The sequence below is a fragment of the Eublepharis macularius genome, chromosome 19, assembly GCF_028583425.1.
Source record: "Eublepharis macularius isolate TG4126 chromosome 19, MPM_Emac_v1.0, whole genome shotgun sequence".
NCBI classification, from domain to species: domain Eukaryota; kingdom Metazoa; phylum Chordata; class Lepidosauria; order Squamata; family Eublepharidae; genus Eublepharis; species Eublepharis macularius.
In genome coordinates, this window is record NC_072808.1 from 13,581,632 (window position 1) to 13,605,258 (window position 23,627).

At 43.0% G+C, this 23,627-nt stretch overlaps 3 protein-coding genes across 3 annotated transcripts; all 3 read right to left on the reverse strand.

Annotated features, from left to right (window-relative positions):
* Positions 1 to 108: 108 nt before the first annotated feature.
* On the reverse strand, positions 109 to 1,047 carry LOC129346358 (olfactory receptor 13H1-like). Its single transcript, XM_055003706.1, has one exon. It carries the CDS (start codon positions 1,045 to 1,047, stop codon positions 109 to 111), a length of 939 nt encoding a protein of 312 aa, XP_054859681.1.
* A 9,565-nt stretch (positions 1,048 to 10,612) lies between these two features.
* On the reverse strand, positions 10,613 to 11,551 carry LOC129346326 (olfactory receptor 13H1-like). Its single transcript, XM_055003675.1, has one exon. It carries the CDS (start codon positions 11,549 to 11,551, stop codon positions 10,613 to 10,615), a length of 939 nt encoding a protein of 312 aa, XP_054859650.1.
* Positions 11,552 to 20,340: 8,789 nt separating this feature from the next.
* Positions 20,341 to 21,279, reverse strand: LOC129346448 (olfactory receptor 13H1-like). Its single transcript, XM_055003800.1, has one exon. It carries the CDS (start codon positions 21,277 to 21,279, stop codon positions 20,341 to 20,343), a length of 939 nt encoding a protein of 312 aa, XP_054859775.1.
* Between the last annotated feature and the right edge of the window lie 2,348 nt (positions 21,280 to 23,627).

Here is a 23,627-nt window from a genome sequence, read left to right on the forward strand (position 1 = left end):
AGATTGCACCAGTCAGCACTTTAGTAGTGTTCACTATTAAGAACAAAGTAAAATTATAAACAAATGATGAGGGATGGAGAGGTGGTGGCAGAAGATAAAGAAGTCCATTTAATATCTGAATATCTTTTCCCCAAAGAGTTTCTGCAATGCCCCTTTCACATCTTTGTTCCTCAGGCTATATATCAGAGGGTTGAGCATGGGAGTCACAGCTCCATAGAAAATGGAGACCATCTTATCCTTATCGGAGGTATATTTGGATTTGGGTTGCAGGTACATGGCCATGGCTGAACCATAGAAGATGCCAACAACAGCTAGGTGAGAGCCACAGGTAGAGAGAGCTTTGCTCCAGCCCTGGTTAGAATGGATCCTCCAAACTGCCAGGCCAATTCGCAAATACGTCACCAAGATAAAAACAAAAGGCACAATGAGGACCGGTACGGTGCAGATAAAGGAAACAATATCATTGAAGTGTGTGTCACCACAGATCAGCTTGCCAACTGTCTGGGCCTCACAAGTGAAGTGGTTGACCACATTAGAGCCACAGAACCGTTTAGAACCTGTTACAGTGAGGATGAGGGTCAGGATAAGGCCAGTACCCCATGTTCCGATGGCCAGTTGGACACAAATTCGCCAGCTCATGATCAACGTGTAGTGTAAAGGGCTGCATATGGCCACAAAGCGGTCATAGGCCATGACGGCCAGGAGGAGACACTCTGTGGTGCCTAGATACAATGTAATGTGTATCTGGGCCATGCAGCCCATGAAGGAAATGGTAGTTCTGTCCGTGGTGCAGGTAACCAAGGCCTGGGGGACGCTGCTGCTGGTGTAGCAAATATCTAGGAAGGAGAGGTTGCTCAGGAAAAAGTACATGGGGGTATGCAGGTGGGAGTCAGTAATGATCAACACAACCATCAGACCGTTCCCCAGCAGGTTGATGAGGTAGATTACCAGAAGGATCCAGAAGAAGACGGCCTGAGCCACAGGATGGTCCGCGAGACCAAGCAAAATGAACTCCGTCACCACCGTCTCGCTGTTGTTATTCATCATCTGCTTGACATCTTCTCTGTAGGGCAAGGAGTTGTGCGAGGAGACTGTTTGAATGACTGGAAGGGAGAAAAAAAGGATTGTTGAAAACCAAAGGAGATCTCACTGCTTAACAATAATAAGCTTAGCTTGTGCCGTGACTCAGTGCAATCCTAAACATTCGAAGCCCAATGATTTCAATGGGCTTAAAATGGAGTAATTCTGTTTAGGATTACACTGGAAGTTACAAGAAGAATAAAGCTGTAAAAGAAAAGTCCTGAACATGCTAGTTTCTTTTTCTTGTTTAGGTTTGCAAATGTTATTAAAGTAATAGTCAAGTTTTTCTTAGTTGCACAAATATCTGACATATATGATATGGAAGGTGAAAAAGAAAATTAAACTGAAATTCTGATGGACAAGAAACCAACACATATTCTTTTTGACTCCATCCTTTCTATATGAGTCTATTATTAAAAAACAGCAGAGTATTTATTGATTATAAAAGATTCATGAAGCTTTTCCCTATGCTATTTTAATTAACAGTTATACTACATCATGTGCGAATTTGAAAATAAGACAGTATTCTTCCTTCCTAGGAGTAGGGAGATAACAACAACATTTGATTTATATACATCCCTTCAGGACAATTTAACATCCATTCAGAGCGGTTTACAAAGTATGTTGTTATTATCCCTACAACAATCACTCTGTGAGATGGTTGGGGCTGAGAGAGCTCTGGAAGAGCTGTGACTGACCCAAGGTCGTCGAGCTGGTGGTGGAGTGGGGAATCAAACCTGGCTCTCCAGATTAGAGTCCTGCCGCTCTTAACCAGTACTCCAAACTGGAAGGCCAGTGTGAACAAATAAAACATCAATCCATTCAGAGTGGGTATGGACCACTCCTAATTATTGAAGATGGGCACAGTAGGACTAACATCAAATCAGAATAGATCATAGAGAGTACAGCGTGAAAGATGACGAGTGGGACAAACTCACATCTGTACAGGGTAGGTGCTATTTACAGATGTTAATTAGATCTGCCTGTCATGTTTTATCCTATACCTTCCTTGATTTCCTCTGATTTTATGTTAACCCTACCCTGTCTATTTCCAACATTTCTCTGCTGCCCTAAATGAATTGATTTTTCTTTGGTTATAGTTTCAAACTGGCTGAGCTATTGGCACCTTCTTCCTGGAGTGACCAATCCAAGTTCTTGTTCAAGCCTAGGGAGAGACAGCATCAATTGTCTTGATGAATCTTAATTCAGCACTTTTGCATCAGATTCTCTCTTGGAATTTCTTTTTATAGGAAAACTGTAAATCAGCAACAGTATGTCCTGGAAAATTAAAGTCCCATCCGTGCCCAGTTTCTGCATATTGTGACTTTTAATGTCAGAGATCTGTGTTCATATATTATTTTGTGTAGCAATTGTTCTGGTTGTAGAGAGCAGAAGAGTAGGATAGCATGTATTGAAAAATGAGGAAGTTGAGGTGATGTTGCTAAGTCTTGAAATAATATTGCCTGGGGTGGGGAGGCACTGCGGTATAGCCTGATTGTCATGTATGTCTGTACCCCTCCATCCATGTCATTATTCTAGGGGATGCTAATTTTCAATACTGTGGTTTGATTTCATATTGCAAATGCTATATGCATCACTTTCGTTTCTCTTCCTAACTACCTGAGAATGCAGCTGTGTAATCTGTGTATTTCTTTGAAGCTCACTGAAATGACCTTGTAGTGTCTGAAGTGTTACCCATTCTGTTATGCCTCTTTCTGTCTTGTTTAGCTGGTGTATAAACCCCAGCAGAGATTCCCAGACTTCTTCCTGCTCAAACTTGTGGGTTAGGGAGGAGGAGAATGTTTGAGTATTTAGCCCTGTACTTTCCTCAAGTCCCTATTCCTGTCAAGGAAGCTGTACTGCTTAGAAACTTTCTTGTTTCTAAGCAAGCTATGGACCTGTGTATGGAAATGATCTGATTTCTGAATAAAAAGCCATTTAACCAGGAACCTGTGTCTTGAAGCAATGGTCCAGAGATCTGTCTGCTGTATCCTGTCATCCATAGCCTGACACTGATCTCATCACATCTTGAAAGCTAAGCAAGGTCAGCTCTGGAAAGTATGTGGATGGGAGACTGCCAAGACTGGGGTTGGTCTGCAGAGGAAAGCAATGGCAAACCAATGCTGTTCCTCACTTGCCTTGAAGACTTCTTGATAGAGTTGCCATAAGTCGGTTGCAACTTGACACTCACATGCCTAATAGGGCCAAGCTACAAGTGACGAATGACACTTGAATGGTAACTGAACAGACTCACGTGTCTCCCTCCCTGTTCACTTGTGCTCTACTTTCGCTCCACTTGACCACTACGGGCCAAGCTACACATGACAAATGACACTTGAACGGCAAGTGGATTGAGTGGAGGGCAAGTGAGCAGGGAGAAATACACTTGCTGTTCAAGTGTCATTCGTCATGTGTAGCTTGGCCCTACGTGATCACTACATGATCAAGTGGAGTGCAAGTGGAGCACAAGTGAACAGGGAGGAATACACGTGAGTCTGTTCACTTGCCGTTCAAGTGTCATTCATCACTTGTAGCTTGGCCCATAGTATTGCTTGAGTGTGTGTGCAAAGCTCAGGACATAACATTTCAGAAACTTTTATGTACACTGGGATGGTGGTGGTGGAGAGTGCTATCAAATCATAGCTGACTTGTGGCAACCAGGGTGGAATTTTCATGGCAAGAGACTAACAGAGGTGGTTTGCCATTGCCTGCCTATGCAACACTGGTTTCATTGGAGGTCTCCCATCCAATGACTAACCAAGGCCAACCCTGCTTAGCTTTTGAGATCTGACAAGATCAGGCTCACCTGAGCTATCCAGGTCACAGTGTTGGACATTATATGAAGGGTCTGCATACACCGCTGAAATAATTTCTGAGTCCATCCTTCCTATATCAATCAACACTAACCAATATTATTTTCAGCATAAAGACAGCATATGATTCACACACTACATTCTGTTAACTGAGGGCCAGGCTACACATGACAAATGACACTTGAACAGCAAGTGGATTGAGTGGAGGGCAAGTGAACAGGGAGAAATACACTTGCCGTTCAAGTGTCATTTGTCATGTGCAGCTTGGCCCTTAGTTCCTGTGCATTGTTCCTGTATCTGAGAGCCAAGCTACAAGTGACAAATTACACTTGCCTGGCAGGTGAACAGACTCACGTGTCTTCGGGTGAAGCTACAAGTGACGAAGGACACTTGAACGGCAAGTGTATTTCTCCCTGTTCACTTGCGCTCCACTCAATCCACTTGCCGTTCAAGTGTCATTTGTCACTTGTAGCTTGGCCTTTCCTCCTTGTTCACTTGTGCTCTACTTGCGCTCCACTTGACCACTACATGATCACTACGTGATCAAGTGGAGCACAAGTGGAGCGCAAGTGAACAGGGAGGAATACACGTGAGTCTGTTCACTTGCCAGGCAAGTGTCATTTGTCCCTTGTAGCTTGGCTCTGAGGGCCAAGCTAGACATGCAGGTTTTTTAAGAGTTGGGTTTGGGTTCACCAGACCCAACTCAGGTTTCTGCAGCCATACAGCAGTTAAAAAGGAAATGGCTGTTAAAAAATAAAAGAGAGCCCAAATGGTCTTAGTATGCCTCCCTCCCCTCTCATGCTATTTCATTGTGTTACAATAGCACAGAATACTATATGTGGAGCAGAAAAAACAGGGAGGGGACTCCCTCTTCTGCTATTTAGACAGGGGGGACAGCTTGAGGGGGGAAGGAGGAGCCCCTCCCCCCACAGAGGCATTCTGAGGCCATTTTGGGTCTCCTTTATTTTTAACAGCTACTCCCCAAAGCTGCTGTGTAGCTACAGGGAACTCTAGTTGGGTCTGGGAAACACTTTAAAAACCTGTCAGTCTAGCTTGGCCCTGAGTGAAACCATGAATAACGGATTCTAGCTAGAAGTGCAAAGATTTCTCTAGGAGCCATTAGTTAAACAAAATCATTGCATACCTGAGCAGGTCTTTGCCAGAGTAATTCTATGTCTACAAAAAAGAGCTGCTATAACGGAATGGCTCATTTGTTGCAAATGTAACAGGACCAAATTATATGAGATGTAGGCAGCTTGGCGGAATGTTGGACAAGTGACAGTTGAAAAGTCCATTGGACAGCCGCCAGAGAGCCAAGGCCAAGACGCCTACATTTCCCATCAAAACTTGAGGGAAGCTGACAAGTGTCCAACCTGTGTCAGGCGTCACGTGTAGCTTGGCTCTCAGTGACAGAACCTCTGCTTAGCACACACAAGATCCCAGGTTCAATTCCTGGCATCTCCTGTTAAAAGAACCAAGTAGTTGGTCTTGGAGTACTCAGGGCCTTTGAGAACCATTGCTACTAGTCTAAGTAGAAAGTACTGACCTTGATAGATCAACGGTCTGATTCAATATAAGACAGCACCATGGGAAGCAAACAGGGTGTGAACTTTTGAAAATAGATTCCTCAAAAATCTCCTTCACTTTCCATGTGTTAGGAGTAAACACTCACCTGGGTTGGAGGAAGTTGAAGGATTTCAACCACTGGGAAATTCTCACTTCAGGCTGAGAATCTTGAATGTCAAGTTTTTTCAGCTACGTACTTTAGAACAGCTTCTGAAAAGAAGAGCTTACTCAAGGTATTAAAAAAAACGAGGGAGGGGTGAATAACAGCCCGTCCACAAGATTGAGTTTGAGGAGAAGCTGTCAAGAGAAGAACTCATCTCGAAGCGATTTTGGAATAAGCGATCTCAATTCCTGGTAACCAAAACCAATTCATTGCTTCCGAGTGATTCAGGTCTGTTTAAAGAAATGCTGTAGTTTGGGGAATTGTGACTGTTTGGCAATGTCCCATCAGATCTCTTTAGAGCTCCAGGGAGTAGATGAACCTGATAGGAAAATGGTGGCAACAGAGAGACAACGCACAGAGCACAATACAACGGTATTGATTTATTGAAGCATTTTAAAGCCACTTTTCCAAGTTTACATAAACAGACAAACAAACAAAATCTGAACTGGGCTCTCACAAGTTAAGAGCTGAAAGACCTTTAGTCTGCACCTCTGCCCCCATCCCCAGGCTAAATAGCTGCAGGAAGAAGAGGGGAAAAGTTAGCCAGTAATAGACCTATCCTCCATTAGTCTAATCCCCCTTTAAAACCATCTATGCCTGTGGCTGCCATGAGTCATGATGTCCAATAAACACGATCTTGCCTCAGAGCTAAAGGGACATTTGTTTTGTGTCCAAAACTTCAGGATCATCAACAAGCCATATGGGAATGCTGACCACAAGCAAGAGGGTATGGTAGAGGGAGAAATCTTCGTGCCAGTTGGTCCATCCTAATTGCCAGACTAACAGCACAATTCTAGGTCATGTTGTAAAGTCATGTAAGTCATGCGTTCCTTAATGTAAGATCAAGATGGGTAGCCTACGGGCACTGAAACTCAGTGCTAGAATAGTATGTATACATTTTACCAACGTTTTGTTTTGTGTTTCTCTTTCTTTTTTCTTTTTTGCTTTGCACAAATAAATAAACTAGATTGACTGGAAGGAATTGCAATGGTGGAATGAGATTGTCTGTTACTTGGCCTATATCTTGCCTATGTAGAAGCCTTTGGGGCGAAACGGGACTGGAATTTTTGCATGCCGGCGAACCCCGGGCAGCGTACATTACTGAAGAGAAGACTTCTATAACATGGACACTACATTCTTGTGGAAATTCTGGCTTTATATTGGACTATTAGGGCTTCCAAGCACCTTACGTATTGTATACATGTACTGCTTGTAGAAATTTTGTGACGTATACCACCGTTGATGTCTAAAGGAAATCTGTGATTTCATACCATCACTGATATTTGTTATATGACAATTTGTATGATGGAACAATTTATATGATGGAATTATTCCCACTGAGCACTTTTAGCACCTTAAATATATGACTTCCTGCCAATCGGCAATAGTCAGCATGCAGCAGAACAAACAGAACAGGAGATTGCTTGCCACTGGTTGCTGCTGCCTTCTGCCTGTCAGCCCAGCCTACAATGGGGGCCTTGAGTTCTCATGGAATTATAACTGATCTATAGAATACAGAGATCTGTTTCCCTCAAGGATGGGTGGACTCTTTGGTGTCACATGCCTTTCCCAAACTCTGCCCTACCCAGGCCCTGCCCCCAAATCTTCAGGAATTTTCCAGCCTGGAGTTGGCAAGCATAACCAGGCCACACATCCAACCTCCGGAGCGCTCAGGAGCATTTACCTCTATCTCAGTTGAGGAAGACATGTTTTCCTAATAGAAAGTCCTAAATTTAGTCCCTGCCATCACCAGTTAAAAGACCACAGGACTGGGGCCAGTGCAAGCTGTGTCCAAAATCTTGGAGATCCACAGCCTGGAGGAACAAGCAGTTCCACATGGCAGCTCCTTGTATGTTCCGCAGAGGTTTAAAGCATTTCATATTTATCAAAGATTTGCAGATAAAGATAGAAAAACTGATGCCGATAAACACAGCCAGTCTAATAATCTGTCACATCACATTTTTTAAAAAAATCCTGGTCTTTCTCTAAGGAACTCACAGTGGCAGACATAATCCTCTGTGCTTCCATTTTATCCTCACAACAGCCTTGTGAGGTAGGTGAGGCTGAGAGAGGCTGACTGGCCCAAAGTAAGCCAGTAATTGTTATGGTCAATTTGTTACCCAAATAAGAGGTCTCCTGAATTAGTTGGGGGAATTAGCATTAAAGGAGACAAGCAAGGGGTAACTAGGAATCTCGCATACCAGGATTATTCCTTAAGAGAACTCCCAAATAAACAGGCAGATATTCAACAGGAAAGGGTTTTTTATTAACAGAGAAATAAAAGGCAAGTATACAGAAAACCACAAATAGAGTATACACAGAGTATACACAGAGTGAGGATATGGGAAAGTCGTTTTAGGGAAAGGGTAATAATTACCAGTCTTGAAGAGGAGGAGGTCCGCAGAGGAAGCAGCAAAATGACCAGCATTTCATCGAGAGAAGAAGCCCAAACAAGTTTGGGGGTGCAGGATGGATCCTGGGACACATACCCTGAGCACATGGCTGGGAGGCTCAGTTATAGGGCAGAATGTACCCTGGGGCAAAACTGGCACCTTGCACCCCCAAACAATAGCTTAATGGCTTGTCTGGAGATAGAACAATACATTGGAAGAGGTTTGATATGATTATCTGGAATGGTCTATAGGTGAAAATATTGCTTGATGATCTGGTAGGTACTGGATGGGGAAGCTCTGAAGTGTGCTGAATAGCCTTGATTAGGTGAGTGGGGGACAGGAGGTGAAGGAAGGCATTGACGGGATTAGGCAGGGAGTTTTCGCAGGAAGCCTCATTATCTCTGCTGCTCTCCGGGGCGTGGAGGATTGTCAGTCAGTGCTGGAGGTTGCAAGTTGACAACAGTCCAGTTCTTGTGGAGTTAAGCCAGTTGAATTAATATAATGAGGGAGCATTTGACCTGCTCATTGGCTGTTTTAAATGTTAGTCTTTTGCATATTCCTGAATATTCTTTTCTATTTGAAAACAGCAGTTCTCTCTCTGCCTATCAACTGAGGGCCAAGCTACACATGACGAATGACACTTGAACGGCAAGTGGATTGAGAGGAGGGCAAGTGAACAGGGAGAAATGCACTTGCCGTTCAAGTGTCATTCGTCATGTGTAGCTTGGCCCTGTGAACATGTAGTCTGTTAGCTTAGTCAGTATTTCTCTCACTTTGTAATTGTCTTAAGCTTTCCTAATAAAGTTATTCTTTGTTTTTAAGCTCAAACTACACATGGCGTTGACTGTTTGGTGTAGTGGTTAAGAGCGCAAGACTCTAATCTGGAGAATGACAAGACAAACCGGGAATGACAAGACAAGACAAATGACAAGACAAACCGGGTTTGATTCCTCACTCTTCCACTTGAAGCCAGCTAGGTGACCTTGGGTCAGTCACAGCTCTCTCAGAGGTGTCTCAGCCCCACTCACCTCACAGGGTGATTATTATTGTGGGGATAAACCACTCTGAGTGGGTGTTAAGTTATCCTGAAGGGCGGTATATAAATCGAATGTTATTATTATTATTATTTTTAAAGGGAATATCCAATGAGCAGTTGTTTCCCCTATGACTCATGTCCTGACAACTTTCCGGTCTCCAGGCCTGCTCTCCCTTGGGCCAGGCAGTAGCTTGGACTTATGGCAGGGAGTTCATGATATTCCATATCCATAAACTGCCCTTTCAGTGTGGGGAGGGGGTCTGACTTCCCACAGATTGTTTACTTGAATGTGGGTTTCCCCAAGACCTAGTCTAACATGTTAGCCTCCAGACTATACTGAGAACGACAACAAGAAATAGCAACAACAACAAACATCCCGCTGCCCCAAAAGAAGACTTGCCGTTTAAATACAGTTGGCTACAATATAGACAAATTAATGACTTATTTGAAGTTGATAAAAGAAAGGTGGGGTTTAGGAATAAAAATTCAGAATTAGAGGACTTGGAGATGGAGAGAAAATGATATCTAAACTGTATAAACTGTTATTGAAATGGTATACAGAAGATGAAATAGTTAAGACTCAGATGGTGAAATGGGCAATAAATATGAACAGAGAAATTACCATAGAGGCTTGGGAGTATATGTGGAAAAAAACACTGAAAATATCAACATGTGTCAATCTAAAGGAAAATTGTTATAAAGTTATATAGATGGTACTTGATCCCGAAAAAATTAGCTATTTTGAGTAAAGATATGTCAAACAAATGTTGGAAATGTAAACAACATGAAGGTTCCTTTTATCATATGTGGTGGACATGTGAGAAAGCTAAACTTTTTGGGGCTAAGATATATGAAAAAAAGTTGCTAATTTTGAAAGTTAATTTGATTAAAAGTCCGGACCTGTTGTTGTTAGGATTAAATATAGAAAAGATTAATGCAAGAGATAGGACATTGCTATTTTATATGGCAGTGGCTGCAAGAATGCTGTATGCACAATACTGGAAGCAAGAGAAGATACCAGAAACGGAAGAATGGATACAAAAATTGTTATATATGGCAGAGATGGACAAAATAACAAGAAAACTGAGAGAGCAGGATTTAAAAGAATTTTCAGAAGATTGGCAAAAACTTAAAGAATATATAGAAAATAAATGTGATGTAAGAAGATATTTATTGATTTTTGATAATTGCTAAAAAAGATAGGTATGTAGAAACTTTACCTGGATGATAGGGAATAGATGTAAAGATAGAATAAATGATAAGAAATAGATTGGTTCTAGCGCTGTTGGAAGTCGATATAAGAAAGGGGAGGGAGAGGGTGTAGGGAAATATACTAATCATTTGGGGGAATGAAGAGATTGGAACGTATTCATGTATTTGTATGTTGACCCACTCAATAAAAATTGTGGAAAAAAAATATCCTGCTGCCCCAGAACTCAGGCAAAAACAAAATAAAAGAGAGATTGCACCAGTCAGCACTTTAGTAGTGTTCACTATTAAGAACAATGAGAAACAAATGAAGAGGGGTAGAGAGATGGAGACAGAAGATGAAGAAGTCCATTTAATATCTGGATATCTTTCCCCCAATGAGTTTCTGCAATGCCCCTTTCACATCTTTGTTCCTCAGGCTATATATCAGAGGGTTGAGCATGGGAGTCACAGCTCCGTAGAAAATGGAGACCATCTTGTCCCTGTCGGAGGCATATTTGGATTTGGGTTGCAGGTACATGGCCATGGCCGAACCATAGAAGATGCCAACGACAGCTAGGTGAGAGCCACAGGTAGAGAGAGCCTTCCTCCATCCCTGTTTAGAACGGATCCTCCAAACTGCCAGGCCGATTCGCAAATACGTCACCAAGATAAAAACAAAAGGCACAATGAGGGACGGTACGGTGCAGATAAAAGAAACAATATCGTTTAAGTGTGTGTCACCACAGATCAGCTTGGCAACTGTCTGGGCCTCACAAGTGAAGTGGTTGACCACATTAGAGCCGCAGAACCGTTTAGGACCGGTTACAGTGGGGATGAGGGTCAGGATAAGGCCAGTACCCCATGTTCCAATGGCTAGTTGGACACAAATTCGCCAGCTCATGATCAACGTGTAGTGTAAAGGGCTGCATATGGCCACAAAGCGGTCATAGGCCATGACGGCCAGGAGGAGACACTCTGTGGTGCCTAGATACAATGTAATGTGTATCTGGGCCATGCAGCCCATGAAGGAAATGGTAGTTCTGTCCGTGGTGCAGGTAACCAAGGCCTGGGGGACGCTGCTGCTGGTGTAGCAAATATCTAGGAAGGAGAGGTTGCTCAGGAAAAAGTACATGGGGGTATGCAGGTGGGAGTCAGTAATGATCAACACAACCATCAGACCGTTCCCCAGCAGGTTGATGAGGTAGATTACCAGAAGGATCCAGAAGAAGACGGCCTGAGCCACAGGATGGTCTGCGAGACCAAGCAAAATGAACTCCGTCACCACCGTCTCGCTGTTGTTATTCATCATCTGCTTGACATCTTCTCTGTAGGGCAAGGAGTTGTGCGAGGAGACTGTTTGAATGACTGGAAGGGAGAAAAAAAGGATTGTTGAAAACCAAAGGAGATCTCACTGCTTAACAATAATAAGCTTAGCTTGTGCCGTGACTCAGTGCAATCCTTTTTTTTTTTACTACATTAACTAACAATACAAAGGGAAGAAAGGGAACAAGGGAAGGAAGGAAAAAAACCACAACAACTACAACATGCAACAGCTATGCTACACAAAATGTTTTCCCTTCATACTGCCATTATTCAAAAGTTAAAGCTTTATGTTATATTGATGGAGTGGTTGACCTTACTAAATGCAAATTACAATTTAAATTCAAATTAAATTTTTCTTCCCCTCCTGGGTCCCGGACGCAATTCTCTCTGGGCAGCTGCAGCCGCAGTGCTCATTTCCTCCCCCCCACCTCAGACTTCTCCTTTTCGTCTTGCTTGGTGCACTGAAATTCCGGATTTTTATCCTCAAAATCCCTTAGTTGATCTTCTGATAATAACTTGAAAGCTTGATCTTTGTGACTGAACCAGATTCCTTCCGGAAATAACCATTTGTACTTTATTCCACGTTCTCTCAGAAGAGCTGCGAACTTTTTATACTTAAAACGTCTTTTCCGAACTAGAAATGGGACGTCTTTCAATATCTTAACTTTATTACCCAAAAAGTCCAAATCCGCATTGTATGACTCAGTGCAATCCTAAACATTCGAAGCCCAATGATTTCAATGGGCTTAAAATGGAGTAATTCTGTTTAGGATTACCCTGGAAGTTACAAGAAGAATAAAGCTGTAAAAGAAAAGGCCTGAACATGCTAGATTCTCTTCCTTGTTTAGGTTTGCAAATGTTATTAAAGAAATAGTCAAGTTTTTCTTAGTTGCACAAATACCTGGAATATATGATATGGAAGGTGAAAAAGAAAATTAAATCGAAATTCTGATTGACAAAATAAAAAAGAGTCTAGTTGAACCTTTAAGACTAATCAACTTTATTAAGCTTTTGAGAATCACAGTTCTCTTCGTCAGATGCATCAAAGTTCTCTTTGTCATGCATCTGATGAAGAGAACTGTGGTTCTCGAAAGCTTATGCTACAGTAAAGCTGGCTAGTCTTAAAGGTGCTACTGGACTCTTTTCTGTTTTGCTTCTTCAGACAAACACAGCTAACTCCTCTGGATCTGACGGACAAGAAACTAATACAAATTCTGTTTGATTCCATCCTTTCTATATGAGTCTATCATTGAAAAACAGCAGAGTATTTACGCAATTGATTATCAAAGATTCATGAAGCCTTTCCTTATGCTATTTTAATTAATAGTTATAATGCATCTTGTGCAAATTCGAAAAGAAGACAGTTATCCTTCCTGGAAGTAGGAAGATAACAACAGCAACAACATTTGATTTATGTATGGCCCTTAAGGACAACGTAGCACCCACTCTCAGAACGGTTTACAAAGTATGTTATTATTATCCCCACAATAATCATTCTGTGAGGTGGGTGGGGCTGAGAGAGCTCTGAGAGAGCTGTGACTGACCCAATGTCACCCAGCTGGCTTCAAGTGGAAAAGTGGGGAAACAAACCTGGTTCTCCAGATTAGAGTCCTGCTGCTCTTAACCACGACACCAAACTGGAAGGCCAGTGTGAACAAATAAGACATCAATCCATTCAGAGTGGGTGTGGACCACTCCTAATTATTGAATACGGGCACAGTAGGATTAACATCAAATCAGAATAGGTCAAAGAGAGTACAGGGTGAAAGAAGACGAGTGGGACAAACTCACATCTGTACAGGATGGGTGCTATTTACAGATGTTAATTGGGTCTACTGGTCATGTTTTATCCTATACCTGCCTTGATTTCCTCTGACTTCATGTTAATTCTACTCTCCCCATCTCCAACGGTTCTCCGCTGCCCTGAATGAATTGATTTTTCTTCTCTCTTGTTTCAAACTGGCTGAGCTATTAGCACCTTCTTCCTGGAGTGACAAAGCCCAAATTCTTGTTCAAGCCTGGGGAGAGAGCATCGATCGTCTTGATGAATCTTAATTCAGCACTTTTGCATCAGATTCTCCCTAGGAAAGCTGTAAATCAGCATGTCCTGGAAAATTAAAAAGTCCCGTCCCCACCCGGCTTCTGCATATTGTGATTTTAAATGTCTGATCTGTGTTTATATATTATTTTGTGTAGCAATTGTCCTGGTTGGAGAGAGCAGAAGAGTAGAATAGCATGTATTGAAAAATGAGCAAGTGCACAAGCCCAAGATGCTACTATAGGTGATGTTGCTAAGTCTTGAAATACTATTGCCTGGGGTGGGGAGGCACTGTGGGATAGCCTGATCTCATCACATCTTGAAAGCTAAGCAAGCTCTGGGAAGTATGCGAATGGGAGACTGCCAAGAAAGATTGGGGTTGGTCTGCAGGGGAGGGCAACGGCAAACCTCCTGACTTGCCTTGAAGACTTCTTGATAGGGTCACCCTAAGTTGGTTGCAACCTGATGGCACTCACACGCCTGATAGCATTGCATGAGTGTATACGGGAAGCTCACATATACATCAGAAACTTTTATGTACACTGGAGTGTCAGACATTGTATGAAGGACCTGTATACCTCATTGAAATAATTTTTGTCTCCATCCTTCTTATGTGAGTCTATCAACACTATGATTCTATCAACACAATATTATTTTCAGCATTCTTCAGAAATAAAGACAGTATATCATTCTCACACTGCATTCTGTTATCTTAGTTCTGATGCATTGTATCTGTATCCGAGTGACTCTAGCTAGAAACGCGAGAATCATTAGGATCACTAGGAGCCATTTATGGTTGCCAAACTCCAGGTGGTAGCTGGCATTCTCCTGGAATTACAACTGACCTCCAGGCAACAGAGATCAGTTCCCCTGGAGAAAATGGCTACTCTGGACAGTAGACAGTAAGGCATTATCGCTCTCTGAAGTACCTTCCCTCCCCAAATCCCATCCTCTCCAGGCTCCATGCCCCCAAATCTCCAGGAATTTCCCAACCTGGAACTGGGAACCCTAGGGCCACTAGTTAAACAAAATCATTGCAGACGTGAGCAGGGCTTTGTCAGAGTCATTCTGTGTCTATGCAAAAGAGCTGGTGTGATGGAATGGGTCAGTTGTCACAAATGCAACAGGACCGAATTATATGTGAAGTGGGAAATCCTTGATCAGACCTCCTTTTTAGCAGGACCCCCCCCCCCGCCCCCCAATGCAGAAGGCCCAAATTTAGGTCAAGGCTCTGGGGAAGAAGAGTTAATTCATCTCCTTTCTGCAATTTCTTGGAACGAAAGCACACACACACACACAAACACCAAATGGGAATGGGGAAAAAAAAGACAAATGACATACTGCAGACACAGCTATCTCCTCACATCTGCTAGGAAATCTAACGCATTCCCTTTAGCTAAAGTCTTGATTTTGAAAGAGTTCCAGAACTTGGCTTATTGATTGCTCTCAATTTTAATTTTATATTGCTCAGCAGCACCATTTACAACACTTACTGTGCACAAAACTAAACAGAATTACCACACTCCAGCGTGATTCTACTGGGATTATACTGGACTGACATTGCATTGAATTGTAAAGGCTTACATTTCTCTAAGTTCATCGAAGTCAATGAGCTTAGAAGAGTAACTGTTTAGGATGGCACTCTCTCAGTGCCATCCTAGGCAGAGTTACACTCTACAAAGCCATCAAATTAGCATGGATTGCACTCCAAAACTATCCGTCAGGTACATTTTTATTTCAGCCTTCAGAGTTCAGAGCTGTGTGTATGATGTTCCCTTCCTTATTTTTCCTCACAACAACCTCGTGAGGTAGCTTAAGCTGCATGACAGTGACTCACCCAAGATTACTGAGTAAGAGCGGAACTACAAGTGGCAAAAGGCACAGATTGGACACTTGTCAGCTTCCCTCAAGTTTTGATGGGAAATGTAGGCAGCTTGGCGGAATGTTGGACAAGTGACAGTTGAAAAGTCCATCGGACAGAAGTTGGAGAGCCAAGCTGCAAGACCAGGATGCCTACATTTCCCATCAAAACTTGAGGGAAGCTGACAAGTGTCCAACCTGTGTCAGGTGTCACTTGTAGCTTGTCTCTTAGTGGTATAACCTCTCCTTAGCACACACAAGATCCCAGGTTCAGTTCCTGGCATCTCCTGTTAAAAGGACCAAGTAGTCGGTCTTGGAGTACTCAAGGCCTTGAGAACTATTGCTACCAGTCGAAGCAGAAAGTACTGAACTTGATAGATCAACGATCTGATTCAGTATAAGACAGCACCATGAGAAGCAAACAGGGCATGAACTTTTGAAAATAGATTCCTTAAAAATCTCCTTCACTTTCCATGTGTTAGGAGTAAACACTCACCTGGGTTGGAGGAAGTAGAAGGATTTCAACCATTGGGAAATTCTCACTTCAGGTTGAGAATCTTGAATGTTAAGTTTTTTCAGCTACGTACTTTAAAACAGCTTCTAAAAAGAAGAGCGTACTCAAGGTATTACAAAAAATGAGGGAGGGGTGAATAACAGCCCCTCCACAGGATTGAGTTTGAGGAGAAGTTGTCAAGAGAAGAACTCATCTTGAAGCGATTTTGGAATAAGCCATCTCAATTCCTGGTAACCAAAACCAATTAGTTGCTTCTGAGTGATTCAGGTCTGTTTAAAGAAATGCTGTAGTTTGGGGAATTGTGACTGTTTGGCAATGTCCCATCAGATCTCTTTAGAGCTCCAGGGAATAGATGAACCTGATAGGAAAATGGTGGCAACAGAGAGACAACACACAGAGCACAATACAACATTATTGATTTATTGAAGCATTTTAAAGCCACTTTTCTGTCTGGAGGCGTACAAAGTGGCATAAAAAAGGGGGGGATCCAAGTTACATAAACAGACAAACAAACAAAATCTGAGCTGGACTCTCACAAGCTAAGAGCTGAAAGGCCTTTAGCCTGCACCTCTGGCCCCATCCCCAGGCTAAATAGCTGCAGGAAGAAGAGGGAAAAGTTAGCCTGGATGGACCTCCACTGATACTACCTTGCCACCAGAAAGATGTTCCTCATTTCCTGGTTTGGACTGAACTTCCGTTTGTTGGCCTGCATCCATCCCATGACCTTTCTAGGCACCTATTCAGGACTTCTATAGACCCACTGGGCTCAGCTGATAAGGAGAATTAGAGTTGGGTGCCATCCACATACTGGTGACACCTCACTCCAAATCCCTGGATGTCCTTTCCCAATGGTTCCATATCGATGTTAAATACCATAGAGAATAAGATGGAAGCCTGTAGCAGCCATAGTGTAATTTGCTATGGGGCCCAGGAGCTGTCCTCCCAGCACCACCTTCTGGAATTGGTTGGTCAAGTAAGAGCAGAGCCAGCAAAGCATGGTGCCCTATTCTCAACTCAACCACCCTCTGGTCATCCGTGCCATGGATGTCAATGAGAAAGATTTTCCTCATTTCCTTGTTTGGACTGAACTTCAGTTTGTTGGCCTGCATCAATCCCATGACCTTTCCAGGCACCTATTCAGGACTTCTATAGACCCACCAGGCTTAGCTGATAAGGAGCATTAGAGTTGGGTGCCATCCACATACTGGTGACACCTCACTCCAAATCACCGGATGTCCCTTCCCAATGGTTCCATATAGATGTTAAATACCATAGAGGATAAGATGGAAGCCTATAGCAGCCATAGCGTAAATGCTATGGGGCGAAGGAGCTGTCCTCCCAGCACCACCTTCTGGAATTGATTGGTCAAGTAAGAGCAGAGCCACCAAAGCACGGTACCCTATTCTCAACTCAACCACCCTCTGGTCATCCGTGCCATGGTTAATGATATTGGAAGCCAATGAGGGGCCCAGAATCAACATGGATGCACTCCTGCATCACTCTAAGAGTGAAGGCCAGGGAGACGAAAGCCATTTCCATCCCAAAGCCATTCCTGAATCCATGTTGAAATGAATCTATATAGTCCATCTCCTCCAAGACCACCTGAAGCTGTTTAGCCACCTCCCGCTTGAGCAGCTTCCCAAGAATGGAACATTGGCCATGGGGTGGTAGTTGTTGAGGTCACTGGGTTCCACGGATGCCTTCTCCAGGAGGGGTGTCACAACAGCCTCTTTCAAAGTGTTCAGAATTACTCCCTCCCAAAGAGACCCTGGATCCATAGAAGTTTAACATGTGGAAATGGGCCGTTGATGCTTTTTACTACATGGAAGTAAATAGCATCACCTGGTAAAAAAGACCCCAGCAAGCCTCTATTAAACAGGCAGGCCATTTTTCTCCAAGCTAGTTTGTAACACTACTTTTACACATACCGTTTACAAGTGGTTGTGTGTCTGTTTCTGTCTGTTTCTCCTTTCTTTGCTTTATTTTGAAACTAAAGAGATCAGGAAAAATGTCTGTTTCACCAAATGCCAGTTGCCTTCCTTCCTTCCTTCCTTCCTTCCTTCCTTCCTTCCTTCCTTCCTTCCTTCCTTCCTTCCTTCCTTCCTTCCTTCCTTCCTTCCTTCCTTCCTTCCATGATTCTATGATTCCTCCCTCCCTCCCATACACTTGTTTATTCTCAAGCACTTTCACCTTGTTTGTTTCACTGGAGCATGGGGAGTGTAGCTGGTGAGGAAATGACATACTAGAAGGGTAGTATGAGCAGCAGGGGGCAAGTGGGAGAATTAAATAAAATAAAATAAGAAAAAAATAAGAAAAACAAAAACACATTTCTTGGGCTGTTATTGCTTTGGCCTGCATGCGCCGTGCACCTGTGTGGTATGTGTTTGGTTGTCTGAACACTCCCATAAAAGAAAAAAACCTAATCTACCTTAACGGAAATTTTACTTTGTACAGGACTATTTTTTTTTCATGGAGGAGCATTCAAAGGCAAACCCCGTGCCAGCAACCTAAAGTACTGCAATCTCGGAAAAGCTTTACCACCTGTTTCTGATGGCTGCACCAAGTATTACATAAGCAGCATATTTGGCAATGCTGTGAAAGCACAGAAAAATATAAAGCTCAGTAAAGAGTCTAAGGGCCAAGCTACACATGACGAATGACACTTGAACGGCAAGTGTATTTCTCCCTGTTCACTTGCCCTCCACTCAATCCACTTGCCGTTCAAGTGTCATTCGTCATGTGTAGCTTGGCCCTAAGGTAGCTTCTGATTTTGCAGGAACCCAACTTGGATTGGGGCTTTACCATGCAAGGAGAGGAGCATTTAAGCCTTTCCCTTGTGCTGATTTCCTGATCGGAAATGGCCCCGGGAAGCTGCTATCTGTCCTGTTGGGGAAACATGCATGTATTGATGGGCTAGCTGTGTAGTGATGGGCTAATACATTAGTTGCCCTTTCGGGGTAAACAGCAGCACTCCAGGGTCATTAGTAGAGATGGGCACGAACCGAAATACGAACCAAAATTAAGCATGAACCAGGCCGGTTCATGGTTTGCGAACCAGTGGTTTGTCAGATCCCATTTCTGATGAACTGCCACGAACTTTAGGCTCATTCATTTGGTTCATTTTTTGGTTCATCACTGCAGACAGCCTGGTGCCAATCAATCAGTTTCTTAGACAACAGGGGATGGACTTCCTTCGGACCTTCTGCTGACCCGGAAGGGACCTTCTGCTGGCCCAGAAGTGATGATTTTCTGACCTGGATGTGACATTTTCATGAACCAAATGAACCAGTTCGCGAACCAGGGGCAGGTTTGTGAAAGTTCCTGGTTCATGAAATTTGATCAACCATGAACCACATGGTTCGTTTTTTCCCAGTTTGTGCCCATCTCTAGTCATTAGTATTGGATGTATGTGCCTGGGCATTATGTTTCAACTTGAACTCCCAGTGCTCATCTGGTTTGACAGAACCCTGGGTGTAAACCACATAACATTTAACACTGTGCCTGATTCAAGGCCACCAAGCATCTTTTTCTTCCCAGCAAGTCTGCACAAGGCTTTCTTCACTTTGTTTTGCTGCTAGCTTATCATAAGTACATAAGAAGAGCCCTGTTGGATCAGTCCATCTAGTTCAGCTTCTTGCTCACACAGTGGCCAACCGGTTGCTAGAGAGGGCCAACAACAGGGAATAGAGTCTGAGGCCTTCCCCTGATGTTGCCTTCTGGCACTGGTATACTCAATGTGGAAGAACCCTTTAGTCACCATGGCTAGTAGCCAGCAATAGACCTATCCTCCATTAGTCTAATCCCCCTTTCAAACCATCTATGCCTGTGGCTGCCATGAGTCACGATGTCCAACAAACACAATCTTGCCTCAGAGCTAAAGGGACATTTGTTTTGTGCCCAACACTTCAGGATCATCAACAAGCCATATGGAATGCTGACCGCAAGCAAGAGGGTATGGTAGAGGGAGAAAGCTTTGTACCAGTTGGTCTGTCCTAATTGCCAGACCAACAGCACAATTCTAGGTCATGTTGTAAAGTCATGTAAGTCATGTGTTCCATAGTGTAAGATCAAGATGGGTAGCCACGGGCACTGAAACTCAGTGCTAGAATAGTATGTATACATTTTACCACCATTTTGTTTTGTGTTTCTCTTTCTTTCTTCTTTTTTGCTTTGCACAAATACATAAACTTTTAAAAAAAAATTAAAGAAACAAGATAATATGTGAATGTTGTTTCAAAGAAACAGTGAAAGTTTATTTAGACAGTAGGTAAAGAAAAACCACAATTGAACAAAGACAATATGAGCAAAGATTTTCATAGTGTGTAAGTTCTACATACACACCCCTCCCCATAGAATAATAATCTCATTCTGGCAGTTTCTTCTTGATTACTCTGTATATAGCTCCCTTTACGTCCTTGTTTCTCAGGCTGTAGATTATAGGGTTGAGCATTGGAGTCAGTGTCCCATACAACAGAGAAATCAACTTGTCCTGATCAGAGGAGGATTTGCCGTGGGGCCGAAGGTACGCAGACATGGCTGAGCCATAGAATATGCCGACCACAATCAGATGAGAGCCACAAGTGGAGAATGCTTTGCTTTGAGCCTCGGCTGATCGGATCCTCAACACAGCCAGGCCAATGCGAATGTACGTCGCCATGATGAAGACGAAGGGAACCACTAAAATGGGAATTGCTCGTGCGATTGTGAAGATCTCATTGATGCGGACGTTGGAACAGGCCAGGGTATAGACAGCCTGAGCTTCACATGAAAAATGATTGATGAGGTTCGGACCACAAAAGCTGACTGGCATGAAATAGATCGGGATCACTGTCAACAGAAAAGCAATAATCCAAGACGCGGCCACCAAGCAGGTGCACAGCCTATTGCTCATGATCAAGGTATAATGAAGCGGGTGGCACACGGCAGCGAATCGGTCATACGCCATGACCGCTAGAAGGAGACACTCGGTCATCCCAAAAAAGAGACCACTGTACATCTGAGTTAGACAGTTCGGGACAGGAATAGAAGCCCTGTAAGTGAAAGAGTTGGCTAGGATTTGAGGTATGCTGCTAGTGGTGTAGAAAATATCTATCAAGGAGAGGTTGCTGAGGAAGAAATACATCGGCGTGTGGAGATGGGAATCAGCAATAATGACCATGATCATAAGACCGTTGCCAAGCAGAGTGAGGAAGTAGACGCCCAGAAGCAGCCAGAAGAGAACGAGCTGAGCTTGTGGATGATCTGAAAGTCCAACCAAAATGAATTGTGTTACCACGGTCTGATTTTCATCGGTCACGGGCATCTTGAGTGATTCTCTATGAGGAATAAAGGAAAGAGGGGCTGCAGATAGTCTAAGATGTTTTTACGGAGTGGCAGGGAGTAGATCAGGAATAAATGGATTAACGTTCACCTTCATTATAACTCAAGGGACCAGCATGCAATTCTTAAGAAGGAAGGGTCTCTGTATGGGCTAAGCATCACTCTGTCTTCCTGTCAAGAACCGAGGGCCAAGCTACACATGACGAAAGACACTTGCCTGGCAAGTGGATTGAGTGGAGGGCAAGTGAACAGGGAGAAATACACTTTCCGTTCAAGTGTCATTTGTCACTTGTAGCTTGGCCCCAAGACAAGTAGCTGTGTTAGTCTGTCTGTGGCAGTAGAAAAGAGCACCTGTAAGACTAACAAAATTTGTGGTAGGGTATGAGCTTTTGTGAGTCACAGCTCACTTCTTCACTGCTCACATCTTCACTGAAAGCTCATACCCTACCACACATTTTGTTAGTCTTATAGGTGCTACTGGACTCTCGTTCTTTTCTGCTGCTTCAGACAGACTAACGTGGCTACCCATCTGGAGCTGTGACTTACAAAAGCTCATATCCTACCACAAATTTTATTAGTCTTATAGGTGCTACTAGACCCTTGCTCTTTTCTACTGCATCAAGAACCAGTGGTCCAGTTAAGATGTTTTATTTTCTCAATTTAATGGACCTATGGGAGTCCCCTCTGGATGTTAAGGCATACTTCAAAAGCAAAGCTTTGAGCTGGGTCTCTCATCCACCTCAAAGTGTGGCCTTGATTGCTTCATTATAAAGATAATCGAGCAGGTCTGCTCAGAGGCAGGTCCCATTTTGCTCAATTGGAAATTAAGCCTAAAAACTTAGCTCTTTCAGACATTCAGTTTTGGTGCTCTAACCATATGCAGCGGGAGTGCACCCCCTCAATATGTGTGGTCTCCATTTTTCATGAATAGGGCAACCGGTGTATTTTTCCATGAGCCTATTGCTTTGGAATGTGTAGAACCTGTTCCCTCAAAAGTCCATCTTTCCAGTCATATAAATCGAAGCTGGAAAGTACATACATTGCCCTATTTGCACACAATTGTGACTGTGTGTATCAGGAAGGTTTCAAGTGATGCATGCTCCCGTTGTGTACAGTTGGAACACCAAAACTATACTTCTGAAGAGGGCTGCTGCTCTCCAATAAAGAACTGGATGTGCCGTGAACCTCCAAAGAGTTTGTTGTCTATAGCCATAGGTCGTCACAATTTACCAAACATCGACTAATAAACAGTTAAATCCATTATCACAGTTTGTAAAGGTCATTTAAAATTAATTCAAACAGTACAGTATGCCAAACTATCCCAGGAATCACGAAACAGCCTCATTCAGTACCGCCTTAGATCTTATCTTTTTGGCTGCAAGTGCAAACTGAGACACTTTATAGGACACATGATCATCAGTGTCAGATAACAAAAACACAATCTTCTCAATTTCAGAATACGTGTTTGTGACTGATAAGATTCTGGCCAAGAATTTAGCTCTGGGTGCACTATATAATGGACAATGAAGTAGGTAGTGGGAAAGGTTCTCCACTGTAGGTAATCCACAAATGCAGGTGCGATGTTCCATAGGGGTGTGAGAATAACGCCCTGCCAAAAGAGCTGTCCGCATCATCTGGCAGCGCAGAGCAGTGAAAGACACTCTGAGGTTGTAATGAGAAATACTGGCTAGGTAGGGAGATCTTAAATGGTCAAATTTGATTAGTTTATACCAAGGAGCTGCCTTAGATTTTAATATTGATAGCCGATCCATCACTGCACCTGACTTGTACATCCACTCCTTAAGTGAGAGGTTGTTGGCTGAGACCCCTAACAGGTCATCCAGGATGGTATATCTTTGGCAAATGGTACGCCATGAACCTGGACTGGAGCCATTTAAGTAAAATCATTGGTTCTGCCTTTGAGCTATGGTCCCTACATGTTTCCTGGACAATTCAAACATGTTATTTCAGGAAAGCCTTTGGAATGGAACCAGTATTATCACACTTTGAATAAAATTCCACAGGGCTAGTACAAGCTAAACTTTCCTCTACTCATGGGAGGCAGGACGCCAGACAAGATTATTTCAATGACATCTTTTGAAAACGTAGAAAACCTTGAAAGACTCTGAGTTCTTCTCAAGAATCAAAGGTCAACCAATGTTCTCACCAGAGTGAAACACTGCATTATTTCATGCATTTTCAAAACGAGACATTTCTTATGTGCTGATTTAATTTTCATAGTCAAATACGAAATTTAATAATATAACTTCAGAGAACTCCACATTTCCATTTAATTTAGTTCTGGTTAGAACGCTAGACCTTCTAGAAGGT

Coding starts and splice junctions, on each gene's coding strand:
- LOC129346326 (XM_055003675.1), bottom strand. CDS start 11,551: ATGATGAATAACAACAGCGAGACGGTGGTGACGGAGTTCATTTTGCTT.
- LOC129346448 (XM_055003800.1), bottom strand. CDS start 21,279: ATGCCCGTGACCGATGAAAATCAGACCGTGGTAACACAATTCATTTTG.
- LOC129346358 (XM_055003706.1), bottom strand. CDS start 1,047: ATGATGAATAACAACAGCGAGACGGTGGTGACGGAGTTCATTTTGCTT.